Consider the following 22,707-nt stretch of genomic DNA (forward strand, 5'->3'; position numbering starts at 1 on the left):
GCCTTCGATAGATTCATATGTTGATCTCATTTGTCTTCTTTAGGAATCATTCCTCTGCAGTGAGTGTACCGGCTGATCCTTGCATCATTCTTCTTCTGCTGTGATAGACCAAAACCATCTAGTTATTATTTGGAAACTTCTCATCGGTCAATTTCCTGAGTTACAAAAAAGACTTTAGTAATTTCATACATCAATCCTTACAGTTGTCATGACTTGTTTTTCAGGCTGAGGGAAAGAAAAGAATGAAAGCAGTTGGAAAGGTTGAAGTGCCACAGGAGGCCTTCATGGCTGTTTTGAGATTAGAAAAGGAGGTTATGTAAATCATAACATCTGCCATTCCATTGTTGAAATCAGAAAGGAAGCCATCTAACATCTGCCTTACCTTTCAAGATATAATCCAAGCTTACATGATCATCCAGTATCAGCAGAGGAACTTTCTAGAACTCATGCAAAGGGTATTTCCTTTTAAGCAGTCAATGTTTATCCTGTACAGTATTCAGCTTAGCGGAGGAGGTGGTGGCCTGGGCTGCATAATATGGTCTCTGTCCCAGTTTGCAGTAGAAGAAGAAAGGCTGCCATCCGAAGTATACAATTGAATATTCAGCCAAGTTCAGCACCGATTTTTTTGTAGCTGCACTCATTTCAAGGACCCAAAGGAATCTATAATAGTTGTGCAATACAGGATTAATACGTCAAAAAGGATCCCATCTCCTGCTTTATCTCTAAATTGGTTAGTGAACAGGTGTCCCTTTTGTTGATTGATTAATCAAAGTTTACCAGTGAAATGTTGCACTATATTCTTGAAATAGATATCCTCATATCAAACAGAACCTCCAGTTCAAATTAGCTTCTTACAAGTTTGCTGCATGCATGCTTCAATTTTTCCCATTTGACATGACCATGAATCACCTTATTGTGATGATGTTACTTGGTCCTTGTAAGATCTGGACATCTGCTTGTTCATCATCTGCTACTAGTAAAGAAAGAGGATTGCATATAGCAGCCAGTGGTTTGTCAGCCTAAAGCAAAGCAAGACAAGGATATTTTAGTAGCCCTCTACCGGTCTTTATATCTGAAAAACATAACTCACTGGAGCTTTTAGTGTTGAAAAAAGAACCCCTCTTTCGACGGTGGTTCAGTTGTATGACTCAGGTGAATCTGTATCTTTGAAAGCCTGTATGTAATATGTATCATTGTAGCAGCATTGGTCGTTTCCCGTCGTAATTGATCACACACTAGAAGAAATCCTGCATTCTGCTTCCTCTCATGTTTGCCGGTGTTCCAAGTTTACTATAGATTGGAAATATGTTGTAATAGCTTAAGCTTTTAGGATTGCTGAGCATATGATATCAGAGTATGTCATGTGTTGAAAACATGTCCTTTTTCATTTAATTAATATTTGTGTAATATCTTTCTCTCCACTTTGGTTTTCACTATGCTGTGTGCCACATCTTAATTCAATGTGCAGATAAAAATGGATGTTAGGGTCTCATATAGATTGGACAATTTTCCGAACAACTTCAACTTTTAGATTAATGATCACCCAATCTGCTACATTTATCACTAGCACTAAAAGAACAAGACACGAGACTTCCCCAGCGATGCTTGGAACATTATTAACACGACACTTACATGGTCGATTGAATCTCCAACTCTTACCTCATCGGATTTGGGCAACATATTAGATTGGTTTTCTTCTTTTACTCTGGTCACGACATTTGCTTTACATGGTCCATAAACAGGAATCGAAATAGGCTTCCATTATGCTTGACTACCAAAGAGTGCCACTTGACGTTGCATCGGATTTGATATATGACAAAATGGATCATCTAAAAATCGGACATGCACACACATGTGACAAAGGCCATCACCTCGGTAGGACTAAGAAGAGGCAATTGAGCCACCTTGGCAGGTGGTTTAGCCACGCAAATGAAAGTTGTGCCACCTTGGCAAGTGGTTGATCTACATTAGTAGACCTTGACAGGTGGTTGAACCATATCAGCAAGGATATTCCACCTCAGCTGTCATTTTCAGTAGGCAATTGCATCACCTCCGTAACTGCATTTAACTACTTAAACTGTCGATAACCTCATGAGGATCGAAAGTTACTCTTGACATCATTCTTTTGTAGAATCTCAAATGGCACATTCGAAGATCGAGCACCATCTAGACTCCAGCGACAAACTTTTCTCTAACAATCATCAACTTATGGGGATAGCATGTATCATGCATCTTCGGGTCCGAATCTGATTGGGTCGTTCTCCCCTCGGACCAACCTCGGAGTTAACATAATTAGCATTTAGCAATCTAAAAACCATGACACCAGAATCAGAATACAGTAAAAAAAATTGTTGTTTAACTCGAGTTTTTTGTTCATTAGATAGAAATGGAATGCTGTCGACTCTCGGCAGAAGACAACAGATTGACAGCATTTTCCATCACAGATCCTGACCATCAACCACTGCAACCAAGCACACAAATAAACAGGCAAAGGCATGGGGAGGTGCCTTGAGATTGATATCACATCATCTTAAGATGAGATATGTACTGCACATACATTCTAATCAAACCAAATAAAGATCATAGTCCATCATGGTAGCTGCAATGGCCATAATCAATGTATTATCTTTTCTGCAGACCAAAAATATTATTTAAAAGAAAAGTCAGAGAAGAACTGGGTTGCGGGAATGAGGGTTTAAAGTATAAAATCTTGTATTTGGATGGACTACTAAAGTGGAGCCAAGATTTTGCAGGCAACTGAGATATAACAGAATTGGCACTTCACAACTTTGTGTAGGACAATAATGGCACATCCACTAAAGTTCCTTTTACATCCCCAATAAACACTTCATCAGCTGGAGTAACATGTCTTTTGGCATACCCGAGGCCGAGATGCTCCCCATCTCTTCTTCCCAGAGCGTAGCTCGTAAGCACCCCAACCTGCTCAGAAATCTCGATTAGGAATTACTTGATTGGAAATGATACACTAAATCAACTGTACCTTCTTTCCATCTAGCATGATAGAAGTCCCTGGCGCTGCTTGGCCTGATAGTTTTATCCCCCATAATCGCTGCTTCACACCGTTATAGGTGATAAGCCTAGATATGGTCTCTTGGCCTTTGTAACAACCTGAAATATTGAACATAGCTAGAAATATAAGTAAAGATCATGACATATCATATATCTTGTAAAAAAAAAAATTTACTTGCACGGCATGGAAACCTTTATCTAGATGAACAGCCATCGAGAGGCCTGCCTCTAGTACATTGTAGTCTTTGGTTAGCTCCTTTCCAGGGGCTGGCCTTCCTGCACGTGTAGCTGGTCTCAGCACTTGGAGCTAATCTTTGAATGACAATTATGATATGTTTTTCTCTTTTGGTTATGTGGAGGAGGTTATAAAAAAATCCAGCTCCAAACACGAGGAGAAAACGATAACTGGTGTTGTCTCTCAAGAAAGATTCCAACCTAGCAAATGCAAAACACAGAAAACAGTAGCTTTGTTGCATCTTGTCCTACAACCAGGAATGCATACTTAAAGAAGCTTGGAGAATCTCTAACATCATGCCTACTTTAGGTTATAATTGGAGCATGTATATGCATACATCAGACAGTCTCGACCCAAAACTTTTGAGATGGATGAGATTGTCTGATGTTTGAAAGAAACTATATTGCAAGGACAATGCATAACTTGTGAAAAGAAGATTAAAATAATGGGTTTCTAATTTCTAATAACAAATAATAGGAGTTACACTGCATTCAAATTTCTTAAATAAGACTATTTATATTATCTTTTATGACCTGAAAGACAAGAATATATATGCATCTCCCGAACTGTGCAGTTTATGCATGACCTTTAAGAACTCGAAGCCTCTCCCAGGCATTAGCTCCCATAGGAATGGCACCATGACTTAAAAGAGATCTCCACACAGATCTAGCAGAAGCCGGAGATAACATGAATGAAAAACCATCTCTTGACAAGATGCTTCCAATGCCAATGGTCAACGGAGCTCCATTTACCTGCAGAGAGCAAAATCGATGTCCACAAATTACATCTAATTAATGAACTTGACTAGTCAATAATATGGAGAATGTGATCTCCAAAAGTTTGCAATGTTAATCATATCTAAGAAGTATGTAAAGAGAAACATATTGCATTACTAAGAAAATACTTCATGTTCATTTGTTTTCAGCTATCCTAGTGCTTAAAGAATTTATTTGATGGCCAATTCACTCTGAATTGTGCTATGTGCTGTCAGTTTACAAATACCTATATGTTAAAGTTCTTTTATAATGTCATGTATGACTTGTAGATTTTAATGTGTGCTAATGTAGTTGTTTAGCTGGTCTACAAAGGGGTTAAAAAGCATTACAGTTCAAGGGTCAAACTTGATGAGAATTAGCTCTATATCTGATCCTTCATATAACACATGCTTTTGAGTTCTCTCTATGCCAAACTTGTTCCCAATTAATATGGACTCTTCAGATTTTGTATTATTGTATTGATCTCCTTTTCTTTTCACCTGAACTTGTGTCCTGAGTAGTCCAATTTCCTGTCTTAATTGTGAGTTCGCACAATCAATGTCAGGATTGAGAATTACTAAGGACCATATGGGATGATGAAATACCCGACTTTAAAAAACAAATGAAATAAAGATATACAACATACGAAACTACATAAAAGAACATAATGGATAATAAAGAAGATTGATTCACTAATAACTAACAATCACATATTTATTGAAAAGTAATTATTGATCATATAATCCAAAGATTTTACTGTGGTAACTATCAGATATTTTAGAAATTAGCACCCCAAGTATACGAGTCTTGCAGTATCCCGAGTGCTTTAATCACTATAAATATGAAGTATAAGGTAATTGCACCAAAATAAAAATAATTTTCATTCGAAGAGAACCCTCAAGGGATTTGAGATTGAATCTCATAATATTTTCCTTCTTTATGACAGCATTCCCATTTTATAAAGCTGGGAGATGCCTTTTTGTCCTCCACTTTTGCTTTCCATATCCTTTCCTCTCTAACACTCTAAACACAATGGGTATAGTCTAGCAAACGACACAGTAGCAGTGTCTTGTCTATCTTATGGTAATTGTCATAGTGTGGGCTCAATCCTTTAGTAGCCTCTGTAAGAGATCACAAAGTTTCTTTCGAGAACCAACTGACAGAACAGTAAGTAATATTAATTTACTGATAGAACCTACAACTACAAGCCTATTTGCCAATCTACTTCACCATAACAAAAATTAATGTTATTGGCATATAACAGCTGGTTACCATGCTGACCACTTGTATAGTCATGCAAGTAGCTCTTCTAGCACATTAATTTGTACCAATCTTGGTTTAAACATACAGATTTAAGACAAAATGTATGAAATGGAACCAAATGGTATAGAACCCTTTGCCACTAGGATGGAACTTGTTCATGAACCATATTGCATCAGATAGTATTCTGCAGATGTAAGATGCTATTTATATGTATGAATTCAAAAAAAAAAAAAAAAAAACACTAGTGGCATAGCAATCATGAACAACCATGGAATCTTATGATTAATTACTTTGCAGGTTGAAGATGTCCTTTTGTTTCTTAAATGAAACACAGAGTATCACAAAAATTTAATTAGAAAAAAGTATTTGGAGGATAAAAATTTATAAACATGCAACTATGTCTGAAGAGGAAGGCATATATCTCTGTGTTTGTATATAAAATAGGTAAAAATGACAAGTCTTGTTACATTGTAATGCCGATGTGTACCATATGGCTGTTCAACAATATCTCCAAGATTCAATGCCTCCATGACCTTCAGAATATCACCATAGTGAGAAATTACTACATTACAAAAGTACCCTAAAAAGTAAAAATAATAAATCAACTTAAAAATGATGCCTCAACTTGATTACTTTTAGGTCCAATAAGAGCAAAAAAGCATGTCTGATGAGTGATGTCATGAACTTCAACCTTATCAGCATAGAATATATACCTAGAATAAGAGAGATCATTAACAGGTGGTTCATTAAATTTAAATTTTAGCAAATAGAAGGATTCTATGGAAATTTATTATACATTTTTATCAGAAAAATAGAGCAATCATAGTCTACTGAAAAACTAGGGAGAAGATGATAGGTATTTAAGAAAATTATGATATTAGAGCATGTGTAAAATAGAATATAAAATCATAAATAAAGATTTAAATGCTTTTGATTCAACTAAGAATGTTACTTTGTATAAAGCCGAATGATGGAAAAATATATTGGAATATTATGGCTCGTTATTGTTGCTAACTTGCTATTGTTGTTGTATGATACAGGAGCACCCATGTGCCCTAGGCCAGAAAGAGCCTTCAAAAGAAGTGGAAGACAAGATCATTTTAAAAAGGTAATGTTAGTGCCGGCAAGGCTGCATCGGGAGGTCAGCAGCAACACATTGTGATTGATCAAAGTAGTGCCCTACCATCAGACTGAAAAGGATGGAAACAAAATGAAGAATCACAAAGTGAAAATGTTCTAATAAGACTGAAAAAGACTGGATTCCAGATGTAAAGAGTGGACTGCTATCAGATTCAGGAAACTATGCCAAGCAAAACATAAATATACACTTTTGCTTCTTTACTTCCAAAAAGGATGGAAACAAGGATCCTACAACAAAGTTAATACAAAATGTGATGAATTGCATAGATAATATAGCCGGTTGTATATGCAGTAAAGGGACGACATGCTGCATGAGCTTTGTAATGTGAGATTCAAACAAAACAAACTTTTAAGCAAGTTAGAAGACGAAAGGCTTTGAAACATAGTTTAGCATCAGCTATCATTGGTTTAAACTGAAGCTCGACCAGATGCTCCAAATCATTTCAAAGTAGCCAAAAAATATTGATCAAACCAAATTATCATAGTAAAAGAAGGCAGTTTCATTCAGATACAAGTGCTATCACTCAATAAAAAATTGATATTGTATAACAAGTAACAAATATGAGTAATGAAATATAAAAAAGATTAATGATTTCACAGAATCATATAAAAATAAAAGAACTACATACTTGTTAAGCATTTCAGCTATGCTACTGCTGGTAGAAGGAGACACAAGTAACAGAATTGCATTCTTCTGAAAGAAACATAAGGCAATAGCATCATCATAAAATAATCAAAGACTTTTAGCATGAACTATAAGTTCATGTAAAGTGAAAAAGGCAGAAAAGAAACTAACCATAACCCAGACATAAGCAATGTCAATTGTTCGAGCAGTTGCAGTAACAAAAACAGTATCACACCCCTGCACACTTCAGTTACAGAGCTTTTACAGATAGAAACAACGATCAAGTTGTTAATTCCTTTGGAATTAAGATATGAAATCTCTAATCACCTCTCCTTCAGTTAGACATTCGAAGTTCGCTGTAGATTGATTGTGAAGAAAATGGAACCTATCTTTGCCAGTTACTGAAGATAGAACAAACCAATTTATGAAAAGCTATTAGATCCCCAATGCAAAATTTTTCAGTTGGCTTGCTCATAGAAGCAAAATTCATTCAAGAGAGGTTCTCTTAGGCTCGACACTGAATGTTTCTTGCCCCACTTCTGGTGCTAAAACTGAATCAATCAATCGATAATTAAAATGGCCCTTTGCCAGCAGATTAAACCATACCACTTACTTCTACTTGTCTGAAATTTGAGGCAGGTGGAGAAAATCTAGCCTAAAAGAATGAGGAAAGCTTCTAAGATGGCCTAGGGAGCTGTGTTTTCTTTTCCTTGAAAAGGTCATAGGAAAAGTTTCTCAGGGTCAAGTATGTTATTCCAGCCCGCAAATTGTTACTTTTCAATGTTATTGTTGGTTGCTTATCAAGCCACTCTTTTTGCCTGTTTGCTTGTTCTTTTTTACTGCCTGTTTATGTTTTTGTGCTTTATTCATCTTCTCAAGTAAGAACTACACCAAAAAAACAACAATGATGACAAATAGACACTTCATTGATGTCAAATAATTATCCAATTTCTTTGCTTCCATAAATGTAGCACATACATCTACAGAATAGAAACAAGCATTACCATCCAACCAGAAGAAAAAAAAAATGTAAACTTGCATGAAATGTGTCAGCCTTTTCATTTTCTCATCTACTTCAAGAAATGCAAAGTATGTATGAAAAATTGGCAAACAACTTCCACTAAATTCGAAATATTCTAGTTAAAGTGAAAAAAAAAATCTAAGGAGACAACTTATAGATTAAGGTGTAGTATGTGCAATCATGTAATCAAGAGTTCGAAACCTGTTGTGAGGTTTTAGTACGCATATTTTAAAGGAAAAATAAACAAAAAAAAAAGAGGGATGAAAGGCCTAGTTATTCAAAAAATTGCAAACAAATTTTAACAAATGTAGTTCTCCATATAGTTTTTAACCTTATGATCCTCAAGAACATAAACATTATTAGGAAAAAGATGAGGTGTCTGGTTCATATAGTTCTCCATTAGTAGTTCTCCTAATAATTAATGTGGGAAAAAGATGAGGTGTCTGGTTCATATAATAACCTGTTCTCTTTAAAAGAAAGATGCATTCCATCTCATTCACATCAGAAGCAAGATGGAGAATACAAAAATTATATGGATAATTTTTACATAAGCTATGTCTAAAAGATCTCTGGATGGAACTTATAATGTCTCTTGTTAGCACAGTGAGGTAATGAAATACAATCATAAGAAGCATAAGTAAAACTTCCAGGTTAACAATGCCACTAGTTATTTTAGTCTACAAATTCTAGATTAACTAAATAAAATTGAAGAGACAGACCGAGTTTCCAACCAGTGAGACTACAAGAAGCCATATATTACAGATGGAGGGGCTATCTACACCTCAAAGATGCTGATGAATTTGGCTATAGTGTTAAGCTTTTCACCCAGCTATCATCTCATATTTTATTGCATGTCAAATTTGAAACCAAATTATGATAATAAAGTCAGCCAAATAATATCTGATCTAATAAGCTCTTCATCCAATTAGTTAATTTAAGACACACCTAGAATTAGCTTTTGGCCCAAGTTTGATTCCCATATGCTAGTACATATCAAATTTGAAAACCAATTAACTATGATAAAGTTAACTTAACAGAAATCCCATCTAATGAGCTTTCCATCTGAATAAGATAATATAATAGTTACCCATCCATCTAGATGACCATTGCCAATTCATCATAGAATTTTGATTTGTTATTTGTTAAGACTACATTATATGCCAAATAAACTAATGAGAGAAGCTAAGCTGGAAGCACAACACTTCCTCTTTACTCACCCTTCGTGCAACTGAAACAAAATGGACAAACTGTGGTTTTTAATCCCTATAAGGAAGACACTGGTTGTAAAAATAAATGACGATTAACTGCATATAAGTTGTCACTCACTTCCCATAATTCTTCAATTTTCTCATATTCATTTATCATATTTTGTTGAATTATAAGAAGAACAACAAAAATAGTGGTGTGTGCCTCCTGCCATCTAAGAGAAATAGGAAGAAAACCCTTATAAGAGATCCAGTATTATCTAAGAGAACCCCAAATGGGGAAATGAAAAAAATGGGATATCACCTCAGGAAAGTTCAAGATATAGATGGAGGATGCCTTCTAAACCTTTTATTGTGAATATAAGTCAAAGAATAGAATTAGCTGACTATATAGGCTTTCCACAAGAAGCAATAAAGTAAGTAGTGTAAAAGATTATACCTCTTAGGCGGCCAAAATGTGAGAGGTCCATGATCTACAAAAAAACACAAATTTAATAAATATGAAAAAAGAAGAGTGATGAATATCAAACACTGCGATATTCAAGTTCTGGATGTATTTTAAAAGAGCCTATTGTGAAAAAGAGTTCAGAAAAACTTGTAGAAAGATGATGGATAGATCCTGATGCAACTAGAGCATATAATCAGTTCAGTGCACAAATTCTCCTGACAATTTAATCAACTCAATTTTGATTTACAAATTCAAATAATGTAATGAAATCCTATTCTATGAAAACGAATGTCTTTTCCTGCTAGCTTGGGCATTAGACGTGTGATCACATTATAGACAGGAGAAAAACAAAGTATGTTCAAGCCACTCAAGTCATAAGAGTCAACCCCCAACTATGGAAAGCGAAAAAATCAGGGCAAACAGAGTGATAACAAGGAAAAGAAACAGAAGAGTATTTGTGGCAAGCACATTTGAAGGGAGGGCTCCTAGGAGATTCCCAACTTTAATCCCCTTCCATATTTAATTTTAGAATATCCACTGAAAAAAGACAACAAATATTGATAAATTGAATACTGTCATTAGCCTAAGTGCTCTGATTTAAGCTCCAGGACAATTCCTGAAGTATATTCCAGAATTTTAACAATATAATAATAATACAATGAATGTTGTGGCAATAAGCCTGGAAAGTACAGCTAGTGTTAATGATATGATATCTTATGAGCATGATATTGCTAAAGATCAAAAGCAAGACTTAATTAGAAAAGATTATTTCTAAAATAAAAGAACATACCGCAACTCCATTAAAGGCAGCATCAATAGCCGCATTATCATCACCAAATGTTTCAGCAGTACAGTGTTCTAATGCTGCACCTTCAGTCGCCTTGAGTTCCTATTAAAAAATTAGAAGAAAAAAATAAACTTAAATAACTAACAAGACCCTTTACATAGAAAGAGAGTCTGAAAGACCAGTCGACTAATTAGATAGGAAACGGTAATTGTCATGTGATTCTTTACTTGTAAGAGTTTATTTTATAGGGCTTCAGGAAAGGTCCGGCTGTTCATATATGAACACAGATCACCTCTGCTTTACAGATTGATCATAAATAGACATAGGCAGTCAATTAAAGTGGTGAGTTGACATAGTTATAGAATGACTTTTCCTTTTCGCAATGAAGGAATACTAATTTAATAACATCCAATTTTTTTCAAATTTGAAAACATTTTTTTTCTAGCTGGGCAACAACAAGATGCCGTAGTGAAAAGGGTCCAAGCCTAGTTTTTGTTCCCATGCCAATCTCTATTACTCTCTCCACCATTTTGTCTTACTACATGAAAAGCACCTACAAATTTAATGATAATGCGACAGAACTCAAGAAGACTATGCTAACAACAAAACCTAGAGCTTATAGTCATCTGTTTGCTTAATACTCCGGAAGCTTCGCAGCCTAAGACCTCGGTAAGCAACTAATTACGATCAGTTATCAACCAAACGAGCGACTTTCTAAGCAATGATAGCATCACATTCATGCGTCTACCTAGTCTCCGGTGCGGAATTCCAAAGAAGAAATCGTGTAAAGATAAGAAAGAAACAGAGAGGACAAACGGGGTCGCCATCGATCGGTGGAGGCGAGACATCAAGCGGCAACGCCGAAGGAGCGCAGCGAAGAGGTCTCCACGGAGGCGGAGTGAGGCGGGCAGGAGGCGACCATTTCGAAGCGCCACCGAGGCGGTAGTTGCGGCCGGAGAGGAACGAGGAGAAGCCTCGCGGCCTCGAGAGACCTACGGGCGGGCCAAAGTAGGAACGGAGCGCCTCCATCGGCGACGGAGTAGCGGCGATCTCTCCTCCAATTCTTCTGGATAAGAGGTGTCACGTGGAGGGGAGTTTTGATCGGAGTCATCCAAATGGTACATCAGAACCGTCCGTATGCCACCGACCACGTGATCTTGAGTTGGGTCCGGATCACCAATACCAGACGAGCCACCAACCAGGGAAGTAAGGCTTCCCATTGGCCAATAGCCGCAGGGAGAGTTGGGGGATGGCAGCATTTCAGGGTTTTATTTATTTATTATTCTGAAATATATTCGAGTGATACAATTAATTATGAAGTCGATTTTGAATTTTAAGTATGTCAAAATTCAGAAATATCTTTTTCGAATCTAACATATAGTACTTGTCAAGTTTTTTCAGATACTTATATTTGATTTTGAGTATAAATTTATGCATAGAAATGTTATTTGATTAGTACATTATTGGAAGTGATAGAATTTGAGGTTTAAGTTTAGGTGTGAGCATCATATATATATATGTTAATTAATTATAATAAAAAAAAATATTTTATTTTTTAAAATTAAAATTTTAGAGTAAGGATGGTAATGGATCAACCACCAATACATTTCATCTAAATCCAGTACAAGGTTCTGAAATCCAATACAAATAAATGGATTAAATAGATCTTGATATTTAAAAAACTTAATCCACTATCATCTCTAGCCCATATTAGAAGTGATAATGGATAGTGCATGAATTATATCTTCCTTAAATCTATTGTAAATCTAATAAAAAATATATGAATCTGATTTAAGTGGATCAGATGAATATAACTTAGAAATGGTGGAGGAGAGTTTGGAGCAACCAATGAAGAGAGATTGGAGGCTAAGAACAGAAGAGACATAAAAGAAAGGATGGAAGGACTCTATTTGCACCTTTCTTGCCGGTATGAAGCCCAAGAAATCATACTTTGTGGGTCCATATTTGGATAAAGAAAATTAAAAGTGGATTTATTCATTAAACCCGCAACAATTAATTTTTGAGATTTTAAATCACATACAATATGTGTCGTTAAAATGCCTTTAACTATTATTTAGAAGTATCATTTTTAATATAAAAAATTATATATTAATGATGCATATAATGATTATAGACCTATCGCTCGTCTAATAATACACTAACAGATCCGAATGTCTCAGTGGAGATTAGAGATATCATTTGAAATATATACCTTATGAATTTGTTATTACATTATAATTTTTACATATTAAATATTTTTAAAATCCATAATAAGAAAATAAATTTCTTTTTGTTAAAAACTTAGTAAAAAACATATTAGGATTTACGTGAGTCTACAAATTAAAATTATGTCCATGTCTGGCCGTGGGATGTAGTCTTGACTCTAGGTCTTAATATGTCAATTATATTTCAATATTAAAATCAGGAAAGTTGTTAATAATTTGTATTTTATATCAATTTTATATTTTATAACTTGTATTTTATATTTCATAACTTATATTTTATATTAAATTTGTCTCACATTAGCATCAGATGCCATTATAGTGATAGACTATTTGAGTCAAACTTAGGGTCCCAGTTGCCACTGATGCACCATTATCCTAATCACTAATAGGATATAGAAAACAAAGATATAGCATTGACCACAAATTTAATGTCTACATACCAAAAAAAAATTCTATATACAACACAGTGCCAAGATCATATATGAAAGCCAAAACAGGGAAAAGGTAGAGATCAAAGACAAAGATTGCGTGTTGGAATGCTTCAGAGAGTAGCTATTTTACACAAACAAACATGCAAATAGGAACCACAATTGTTCAAGATAAATGATTGAGATTCATGATAGTGATGGTATAGGTTTCATAACCAAGCCAAGAACATTACTCTGGTGGAGATAATATGATTTAATGAATTTGTATAATATAATCAGTACAATTTTTATACTACCATTTTTAAATAATAAATATTTGTTGATACTTATTTTAATTATCTACTCTATGACATCCATCATTTGGTACTTATCCTTGCATAAATTTGATGCAATACTATTATTTCAGTGTCTATACATAAATTTGATGCAATACTCTTATCCTTGCCTAATGCATTGACTGGTGATAAATTCAAAATGAATTTGAACCAGACACAAGCAGATATAGATTTTTTTCCCCTTATTTGTATGAATTGCTGTCTTATACATCACATGTTCTCCATCATGCCTTCATAAAAGGACCATTGACAAACAAACAAGAAGAAAAAGAGGGTTTACAACCAATTGGAATCTATAGGGAGATGTTGAGCTATTTGTGTGAGCCAATAAGAAAATGACCAGACATACATAACTTCAAACAGTCCATGTTCCAAAGTGCATAATATTGCCATAGAAATACAAAATTTTCAATCTTTGCATAGTAGTCCTCCAAAATCCTCCATTGTGCATGTCAATGTCTTTGTTTCACTTTTTTTTTCTTTCTAATACTAGTTGATTTGACCTAGTATAAGGAAATAAAACTTTTCTTTTTGACAAAAAGCAACAGCAGTCCAAATCAAGTCTAAATTGTGACTTGACAAGTCCAGAGTCCAACTTAAGACTTGGGCAAATTTTGGGGCTATGACTTCTCCTGTGCTCAATCTTTTCATGTTAGTTCTTTTTTCTTCTATTCCTCCTTAGTCACTTTCATGAATAGGGAAAACTTGGATATATGATAAGATCATTAGATGCAAGTGGTCTAGGAGTGTGTGGATGGGCCTTGGATGGAGAAAAAATTAATGAAAGGGAGATGTATGAATAGGAAGGATGAAAGGGGCTGTAGTGGACTTTATAGAGCATGAGAAGATTTGAGTGATTTGATGCAAATCATAAAAGAAATGTTGGAACTTTTACATATCTATCATTAAAAACATTTGAAATAGCATGCATCACCCTCTAGAATTTAATATTGCATATATGCATATATCCACATTATATATATCCATTCAAATATTTAAATCCTTCATATATGTCATTCACCTTAGTTTAACCACCATAAACCATGGTTACTAGGAGTTTTAAAAAATATTAAGATAATAATACTTCAAAACATCCTTTTATTTGGTATTGAAAACTTAGATTTAAAGGGGTAAATACAAAAACTACTAATTTGTATTTCTAGGACATATTTCCATGGCCAGGAATGACAGAACTTCAAACTACTCTGAAACTTGTGTTCTTTTTTCTCATGTGCAATGAATTTTGAGAACGTGCGAACATATTCTAAGTTTTTCTATCCAACTAATTAATGCGTTTTGGCAACTTGAGGAATGTAACTTTTGAAGTTGATTCTCCACTTGGAATAGTTATTTGGAATAAATACTTGGGAATAACCTTACAAGCCTTTACATTCATAATCTATTCTAAACGAATAGGAAAACAGAGCACAACATTGAAGCTTCCACAGGATTTCGACACAACACAATGGCTTCATCCACACATGCTTGCGGGCGATTCTTGCCCGCACGCAACGTGCATCACGAAGCCATTCCCAGAAGGATTGTCAACCTAACTCAATAAATCCTTGGGTGATTTGGAAGTGATGCGCATGGCCTGACGAGTTCCACATACACACGCATGTACGCGCAACACGCCTCCATGTATGGTATGGATTCTTCCCATAGACATATGCTGTGAATAACATGGAGTCGAAACGTACCTGGAAAGAAGGCAAGGAGAAGTTCAAGTTGACAACCCAGGCATTTCGTCGAACACCTCGACAGCGTTTGTAGGATTTTGGAGTCCAAGTTGCCTACACGCGGAGCCGAAAGCGGGAACGGTGTTCGCACTTTGCAGTCTCCATGGAACCCGAAGCCCGGTCAACATCCGGCGGATGAAGGAAGGCGAAGGCGCGGTAACAACCATCCACATCCACTTCTCCCGCGACGGCCCAATTCCCGCACGTGTCGGAAATAGAGGGTAGCGACAGCGAGGCTGGGAGCCGTCAAGCGCCGGTTCTGTTCCGATCCCCTACTGCGGCATTGGATTCGGTCTCTTTTTGGTCCTTCCTCTCGGATAACGACGGCCTCACTTCACCAACGGATTCCGCACCCGTGACTCTCCTCGCCTTCTGATTTGAGAGTTACCTGGGGTCACCGGGACCCACAAATTGGGTATGTAGTCGGTGTGCCAGCTATATTTTGTCCCTCATTACCTCACGAGGTAAATGTGCGCGCCCGGCGGTCTGCCCACGGCAACGAACCCAGCGCTGAAGCGTGCAGCTCGGCCACGGCCGAGTCCACTCCCTGCTTTTTGACGCAACGCCCAGCGGTACGCCTCCGGTTCCGTCCCTTTCGCACCTTGCCCCACCCAAATTTGCCTCGGAGAACAAATAAAAATGGAGGATGATGGCGATGATGGGGAAAAGAAACGGTATAGGAATCCTGTGCCCTCTCCACCACCTACACCGCTCCCGTATGATATCCGGCTGCATGTATAAATTCGTACCCTCCACATCCCTCCTTGTTCGCTTCGTCATTGGTTGATGATGGCGTCCATCGTGTCGCCGGGTGGCGTTGTGGTGGTGATACTACTGCTGTCCGCTGCGCTCTGCTCCGCTTCTTACTTCACGGAGGACGTCGTGCTCGCAGGCGCCTGCAGGGATGGTTGCGGCGGCACGCACGGGAGGGAGAGCAACGGGAGCGGCAGCGTCGGGAGGGATTGGAGGGGGGAGGCTGAGGAGGAGGAGGAGGAGGAGGAGCGGGATTGGAGGGCGGAGATCCTGGGGTTGGCGAGACGGCCGCAGGCGGTGGAGTGGGTGACGGCGGTTAGGAGGAGGATCCACGAGCACCCGGAGCTGGCGTACCAGGAGTTCGAGACGAGCAGGCTGATTAGGGAGGAGCTCGATCGCATGGGGGTGGAGTACCGGTTCCCGTTGGCGGGGACCGGCGTCGTCGCCACCATCGGCACCGGCGGGCTGCCATTCGTCGCCCTGCGGGCTGATATGGATGCTCTGCCGATCCAGGTTTATGAGAATTCCCTTGTCCTCTTTTTTGTTTGATTAGTTGTTGAAATCAAAGGGAAATTCTAGCTCGATCTGTATAAATTCCACCTGCTACTTGGGGCTTCAGTAGATCTTGATGCTATTGAGGAAATTAGATTGTGACTACGAGATATTAGTAATAATAATCTTTTAGGCTGGTATAGAAGGTGCAGTTCACAAACTGTAAATTGTCACTTGGATAAGGTGTCACTAAGATTGCTCATTAGTTGGACTTACTGCCATGAGATTTTTGCTCTGCTCATTTCTTCTGGATTTCCATGGTCCTCTATGGTCGATCTGAAAGTGTCTTTCAATCAATATGGACCCCAATAAACGGAGAATCTGAGAAAGGTCCTTGAGTTTAACATTTTTGGTAATGTTATCGTCCAGTTGCTCTCACACAAAGTCCTATGCCGGTGCCAGATATTGATTTAATGGAATGGACTAAGCCACCTTGAAAAATTCCATGTGACCTTTCCTTGAATTATTATCCATGTGAGCGTTCCTTGAATCCTTCATTATTGTTCTGTTGGGACAACATTTGTCTTCTACTTTTCACATGGAAGATAATGCATGTGTTGTACTTGATGAGTCTGGAAGCAGTCAGGGACACAATGTCAGTGTAAGATTTGTAAGTGTTCTGCACGTGCGAGAGAGTGATATACGATACGATGTCTTGGTAAATATCTATGGTAAGACCTGCTTTGAGGTTAAATGATCCTGCGGTGTCGCTTTCAGCCATCTTTTGGCTTTGGTTGCTGAGAAAGTTGATTTGCTAACTAAAAGTATCAATACTGACTCACTTCTTTTTTCTTTTATATCCCACGTTCTATCTCAGGAAGCTGTCGAGTGGAAGTACAAGAGCAAGGTCCCCGGTAAAATGCATGCTTGTGGGCATGATGCACATGTAGCCATGCTCTTAGGTGCTGCCAAGATATTAAAGGCCCGTGAACATCGTCTAAAGGTTTTTGTCCTTCTGAAAAACTCGTACTCATACTATAGTGACTTCAGTTGCCTGAGTTTATGATTGATTTTTCTTGGTAAATGACATCTTGATATTAGGAAATATCCTCACATGACCTGAGTAAGTGATTTAGTTTCATTTGTCACCTGTGAACAAGCTGCACATATCACAATTCATTTTCATTAAGTGGCTACTTTTCTGTTTTTTCATCATATAAACCTTTATATCCTTAATGAACAACTAGTTATATTTTATCCCAGTAACACACATGCATTTAGATTCTCCGATCGATTTCCTCTGTTCAACAACGGATGGTGCATTCTCAAATCTTAAGTTTAAACCATGGATTGAAGGTAAACTTTTCAAGGTAAGATGACAAAGCAGTTATGCTATCAGTGTTCCAATTTCAAAGGTCTTCATTTCTAGAAAGCAGTGAACCTATTTCAACAAAATTAGTTTAAAGTTTAAAGTACAGAGAGGAAGGGTTTCGGATTGCCGTAAGCCGATCTTAACAAAGTGATATGGCTGTATCTTAAACCTTTTTGTGTAAGTTAGTGCTCGAGGCTTTTACCATCCGGGAACCTCAATGTTACATTTGTCTGGTGATATGGCAAATTGCCATTGACATATGATTATAGCATGTCACCGGGTTAAAAGTCTGGAGTATAAACACATCTCTGAGATATTTATTGTAACAAGCAGCTCTTCAGCACCAGTTTCCTAAGAGCTTTCATTGTCGTGACAATCTTACTAGCTGAGCTGGAAAGATAAGCAACTTAAATGTCATTGTATGTTTTTTCAACTCACATGTTAAGTTTTATGTTCTCTTCTATAATGGATAGTTTAGTAATAGTTATTTATTACTTGCGGTGGAATAGGAAAGGAGACCAGTGCTAGTAATTAATCTGTGCGAGGGAATTGGGTTTTATTTTTACAATGTACATAAGAAAGTAAGTGTAGTAGTCAGTACTGGGTGAAAACAAAGTGGATCAATTTAGGTGGTGTTGATGGTAGACTTGTTGGTATAAGTAAATGCAATTTGCAGGCAACAACTGGAAAAGGAGATGCTATGCAACAAGCGGTGGTTGTGTAGGGATAAACAAAATGTAACTTTTGTTTTCTGATTGTGAATAGCTTGTTAGAACAGAATGAATACTCGATGAACATTTCCTTGTGGTTTAAAATATATTTTACATGCTCAACTTTTATTCCAAATACTGAAATTTAGTTCTTAACTGATGGCTGAACAAACTTTTTTGTCAGAGGAGCTAGTCCATGTTTATTCAGACAGAATTCTTATTCATATCGGTTAGTCTGGCTCTTTCCATATTGTCCATTGAAGTTATTAAAACAAAGAACAAATTTGTGGTGTGATATTAAACTACTATGATTCATTTAATAAGGATTAGCAACCTTTGTGGATAAAATAGATGGACAATAGTTAAATTACTTGTAGAATATATGCAACTATTTTAATAATGGATTTAACATCATGATGGTAAAATCTTATTTTGTGGTGTTTCTAATATAATGATCATGAGTTTGTGTTTAACTTTATTGGAAAAGTTGCAAAATTTTAAACACCAGAGTGCTTGTGCTATGAGTTGGCAATAGACTTTAACCTACTTCACCTGCCTTCTTAAGCTTCTCCTTAAGTTGTTGTATCTCCTTAACCTGTGGAAGTAGACAACAAGGAATTAAGTCTGTAGATGTCTCAAGCTGATGACTTCCTGACACTGCTTCTAAGGAGTGTTGGGGAAATATAGAGAAAAGAAAAAAAAAATCAGAAGAAGAAGCATAAATGATTTTGGTAAGGATATGACGTTTCGGTTTTGTTTCAAAAGTTTTGGATGTGTTTTGGTTGATACCAATGGGCCATATTCTGAAAGCGCTCAGGGGACCAAGATTGATTCTTACCAGACCCGTGTTGGCGGGAGCCTCGTACAGTGGGCCATATATGCGGTTTGGATTCATGTCTCAAGTTATATGGGGCACATTGCTTAATACATGCCAAGTCAGCAACTGGCCAAGACTATTTCTCTCGACCACACTCTGATCTTTTTGTTACTGACCCTCTTAGAGAAGTCTTTGGACAATTTTTTTCTGCAAACTTTTAAATGTTATAAATATCTTATTTTAATTTGTTTTGTTATCTGACCACTATTCCTTTCCAATAGAGATCCTTTTGGCACAACAGCCAAATTTAGAGCTAATACCAGCTGCATAGGTTCTGACTGTTTCTGTAACCACAGGGAACTGTTAAGCTGCTTTTTCAGCCAGCAGAAGAAGCTGGAATAGGCGCTAAGAGGATGATTGAGGATGGTGCTTTGGAAGATGTTGAGGCTATATTTGCAGTTCATGTATCCCATGAACGCCCAACTTCTGTCATCGGTTCGAGGCCTGGACCTCTGCTTGCTGGATGTGGGTTTTTCCATGCACGAATAAGGGGACGGGAGGGACATGCTGGAAATCCACACCATTCAGTTGATCCCATTTTGGCTGCCTCAGCTGTGGTAATAAGCTTACAGAATATTGTGTCCCGTGAAGCCAATCCTCTAGATTCACAGGTTAGGGTTCTTTTTCGGTGTATTATTTCTAAGGTTTTGTTTATGCTTGTGAATTGAATAGAAAATATTCGCAGAGTCGACCTGTTCCAACAACTTGTCTGACTTGCTGTGCTTTGAATTCAACTCCATGTTTTTTCATCTGAGATTGTAATTCATCTTGCCTTTCTTTTTCGATAAAAAATAATAAATTATAATCAATATACTAGATAGAGCATTCGAAAATATTGTCCCATTTCTTTAGCAAATTTGATTGTGTGTCAATTTAGATAATTGTATTCCTTCTGCTTGCAACGATTTGCAATGGCTAATTGCTTTGAGTGGCAATAATCTCAAGTTTTTCTGCTGACACGATGATAATTATCACCGGTGTTAACTGATAACAATTCAGATTGTGTTTACTACTACGGTGATGTAGCGTAATAAATAGATGCATTTCTCTGGCTATTAAAAATTTAAAATACAGAGGCTTGAAGCTGAAATGTTGACCTTGGTCTTCTAGAAGATTCACTTAATTCTTCGATGTAGAAAATTGACCTGCTAAAGCAGTTTTACATTTTGTTGCTTTGTTTTTCTTCATGATTTGAGTGTTTTTTTTTTCCTTTCATCTGTTTCAGGTAGTCTCGGTGGCCTCATTTAATGGCGGCTACAATCTTGATGTGATTCCTGAATCTGTAACCATTGGTGGAACTTTCAGGGCTTTCTCTAACACAAGCTTTTACCAGCTTCGGCGCAGAATAGAAGAGGTTGGTGATCAGATAGCCTTTTCATTGTCATAGGATCTCTTGCCAAAGTTTATTATTTTTCATATACCTTAGCTTCTATTCATCAAAAACACTTTGGCACAGGTAATTGTAGAGCAATCTAGTGTCTACAGATGCGCTGCATCCGTAGACTTCTTCGAGAAAGAAAGGTTTTACCCGCCGACAGTTAACGAGGAGTCAATGTACGAGCATTTGAAGAAGGTAGCCACCAACATGCTGGGCTTCGATAACTTCATGGTCGTCCCACCGATGATGGGTGCAGAAGACTTCTCGTTCTACTCCGAAGTGATTCCAGCAGCCTTCTACTACATCGGAGTACGGAACGAGACATTAGGATCAGTTCACACCGGCCATTCTCCTTATTTCATGATCGACGAAGATGTTCTTCCTACTGGTGCTGCCATGCATGCTGCAATCGCCGAGAGGTACCTTATCGAGCATGGTTAGATTTTTCGACGATGTTTGAACACGATTGCACGAGGGAAGAGGCTCCTAAGTTATTGACCTTTTTCTAGTTGTGTATTTTGATGAGATTTTGTTTGGAGGGTGAGAAGACTTGGAAGAGTTCTTCCACTTGTTTATCCTGTAATGTAAATGAAATATATTCTCTATTATTATGTTGATAAAAATAAATTCTTTTTGTTTTACTTATTTGGATTACTGCAAAATCAATCGGAATTAATACTACTGAGACATAAAAAAAAAAGATGTAAGAAGACTTTACCATAAATAATATAAGTAGCTTTGGTTAGATGTATCATCAAACATACAAACTTAGATTTGGACAAACAATTAGGCAGCTTAAGTTTTTATTATGTAGTAATAGTTTGAACACAATATGCAAAATATGTTAATAAATTAAGAGTATACTTTCCAGATAATATAAAATATACATTAAACACGTAGAATATTCATCTAATGATAATATAACATCCTTATTTATTAAAGATTAATGATTCAAAATCATATTAAATAAAATTATCATGATCTCAATTATTAAAAGTAAGATCCTATGATCAAATTACCTCTTCCTAAGTTATCTTTAAGACACCATAGAAGCTATTCAACATGCTTCATTTGGTGAGACTATAAAGCTCTTCTTATGGATCGACACCGAGTACAAAATGCTTCTACACGGAATCAAACATGAGATCTATCGATATGGATTTTACAGCAGTATATTTATCAATTAAGATTGACAAGATAGCTCCAGCAACCCTCAAAAGACAAAACAAAAACCACATCTTTCGAAGCAAGCAGTCTGGATCGAGGTCGATGTTTTATTATTAGGTATATTATTCCTCGAGCTACAGCATGCTTCGGTCGCTGCCTCACCACCATCGAATAATTTAATGTGTCCGATAAGAGTCAGATTGCTTGTGGCCAATCCGCAGCGGCTCACGAGACGTCGTCACTTACAATGTGAGTGGGTGGCATCAAATCTCACACCAAGTTAACGAGTCACTGAGTGCTCACTGTCCGCCACCAGCCGCTGTCGCCTCCGGCCGCCCATCATGTCCTCTGGCCCGAGGAAAACAATCAATGCGTCCGGGATGAATAAGGAAAGCTCGCCCACCTGCACTGTTTTTGTCGCCATCCGAACTAATTGACTCTTCCATTTTTTATTGACATAAATTATTAATCAAAATATTTAAATTAAATCTTACCTATTTTTAATACAAAATTAATTAAGATATTATATACTCTCTCATTTAAAAGCTTGATAATATCATTAATATATCTCAAATCAAACCTGCGTATGAGTAGTGTTCAGTGGTGACTGATGAATCCACTAAGTTTTTTTCATTTAAAATTACTATTTAAATTTAAAATATAATACTATTTTATTATATTTTTATAAATTAATCTTAAGATCGTCTATTCTGCGACGGGAA

At 36.9% G+C, this 22,707-nt stretch overlaps 3 protein-coding genes across 6 annotated transcripts in view; 2 read left to right on the top strand and 1 right to left on the bottom strand.

The window, feature by feature from the left end:
- The window catches only part of LOC135618207 (translation factor GUF1 homolog, chloroplastic-like), a 40,959-nt gene extending 40,113 nt beyond the window's left edge, over nucleotides 1-846 (top strand). For all 3 annotated transcript variants that reach the window (XM_065119073.1, XM_065119085.1, XM_065119079.1), the window contains one exon: nucleotides 225-846. In XM_065119073.1, the coding sequence (XP_064975145.1) occupies nucleotides 225-320 (96 nt within the window). In that variant the 3' untranslated portion in view covers nucleotides 321-846. The remainder of the gene's footprint in view (nucleotides 1-224) is intronic.
- A 1,750-nt stretch (nucleotides 847-2,596) lies between these two features.
- On the bottom strand, nucleotides 2,597-11,610 carry LOC135618226 (putative transferase At1g60990, chloroplastic). Of its 2 annotated transcripts, XM_065119095.1 has the most exons (12): nucleotides 11,326-11,610; nucleotides 10,513-10,611; nucleotides 9,714-9,747; nucleotides 7,376-7,449; nucleotides 7,220-7,285; nucleotides 7,053-7,117; nucleotides 5,909-5,996; nucleotides 5,751-5,816; nucleotides 3,852-4,017; nucleotides 3,223-3,306; nucleotides 3,002-3,129; nucleotides 2,597-2,940 (listed from the first exon to the last, which is right to left on the bottom strand). In XM_065119095.1, the coding sequence occupies exons 1-12, from the start codon at nucleotides 11,536-11,538 to the stop codon at nucleotides 2,782-2,784; spliced, it is 1,242 nt and encodes a 413-aa protein (XP_064975167.1). In that variant the 5' UTR covers nucleotides 11,539-11,610; the 3' UTR covers nucleotides 2,597-2,781. The 2 variants fall into 2 exon arrangements, with proteins under 2 accessions (XP_064975167.1, XP_064975171.1); XM_065119099.1 differs by lacking the exons at nucleotides 7,053-7,117; nucleotides 7,220-7,285; nucleotides 7,376-7,449 and having other exon boundaries at nucleotides 5,917-5,996.
- Nucleotides 11,611-15,729: 4,119 nt separating this feature from the next.
- LOC103977561 (IAA-amino acid hydrolase ILR1-like 6) lies at nucleotides 15,730-21,459 on the top strand. Its single transcript, XM_009393110.3, has 5 exons — nucleotides 15,730-16,502; nucleotides 17,359-17,484; nucleotides 19,737-20,051; nucleotides 20,666-20,794; nucleotides 20,897-21,459. Exons 1-5 carry the CDS (start codon nucleotides 16,023-16,025, stop codon nucleotides 21,257-21,259), a joined length of 1,413 nt encoding a protein of 470 aa, XP_009391385.2. The 5' UTR covers nucleotides 15,730-16,022; the 3' UTR covers nucleotides 21,260-21,459.
- The last annotated feature ends 1,248 nt before the right edge of the window (nucleotides 21,460-22,707 follow it).

The sequence above is a fragment of the Musa acuminata genome, chromosome BXJ1-3 (genome assembly GCF_036884655.1).
Source record: "Musa acuminata AAA Group cultivar baxijiao chromosome BXJ1-3, Cavendish_Baxijiao_AAA, whole genome shotgun sequence".
Taxonomy (NCBI): Eukaryota; Viridiplantae; Streptophyta; class Magnoliopsida; order Zingiberales; family Musaceae; genus Musa; species Musa acuminata.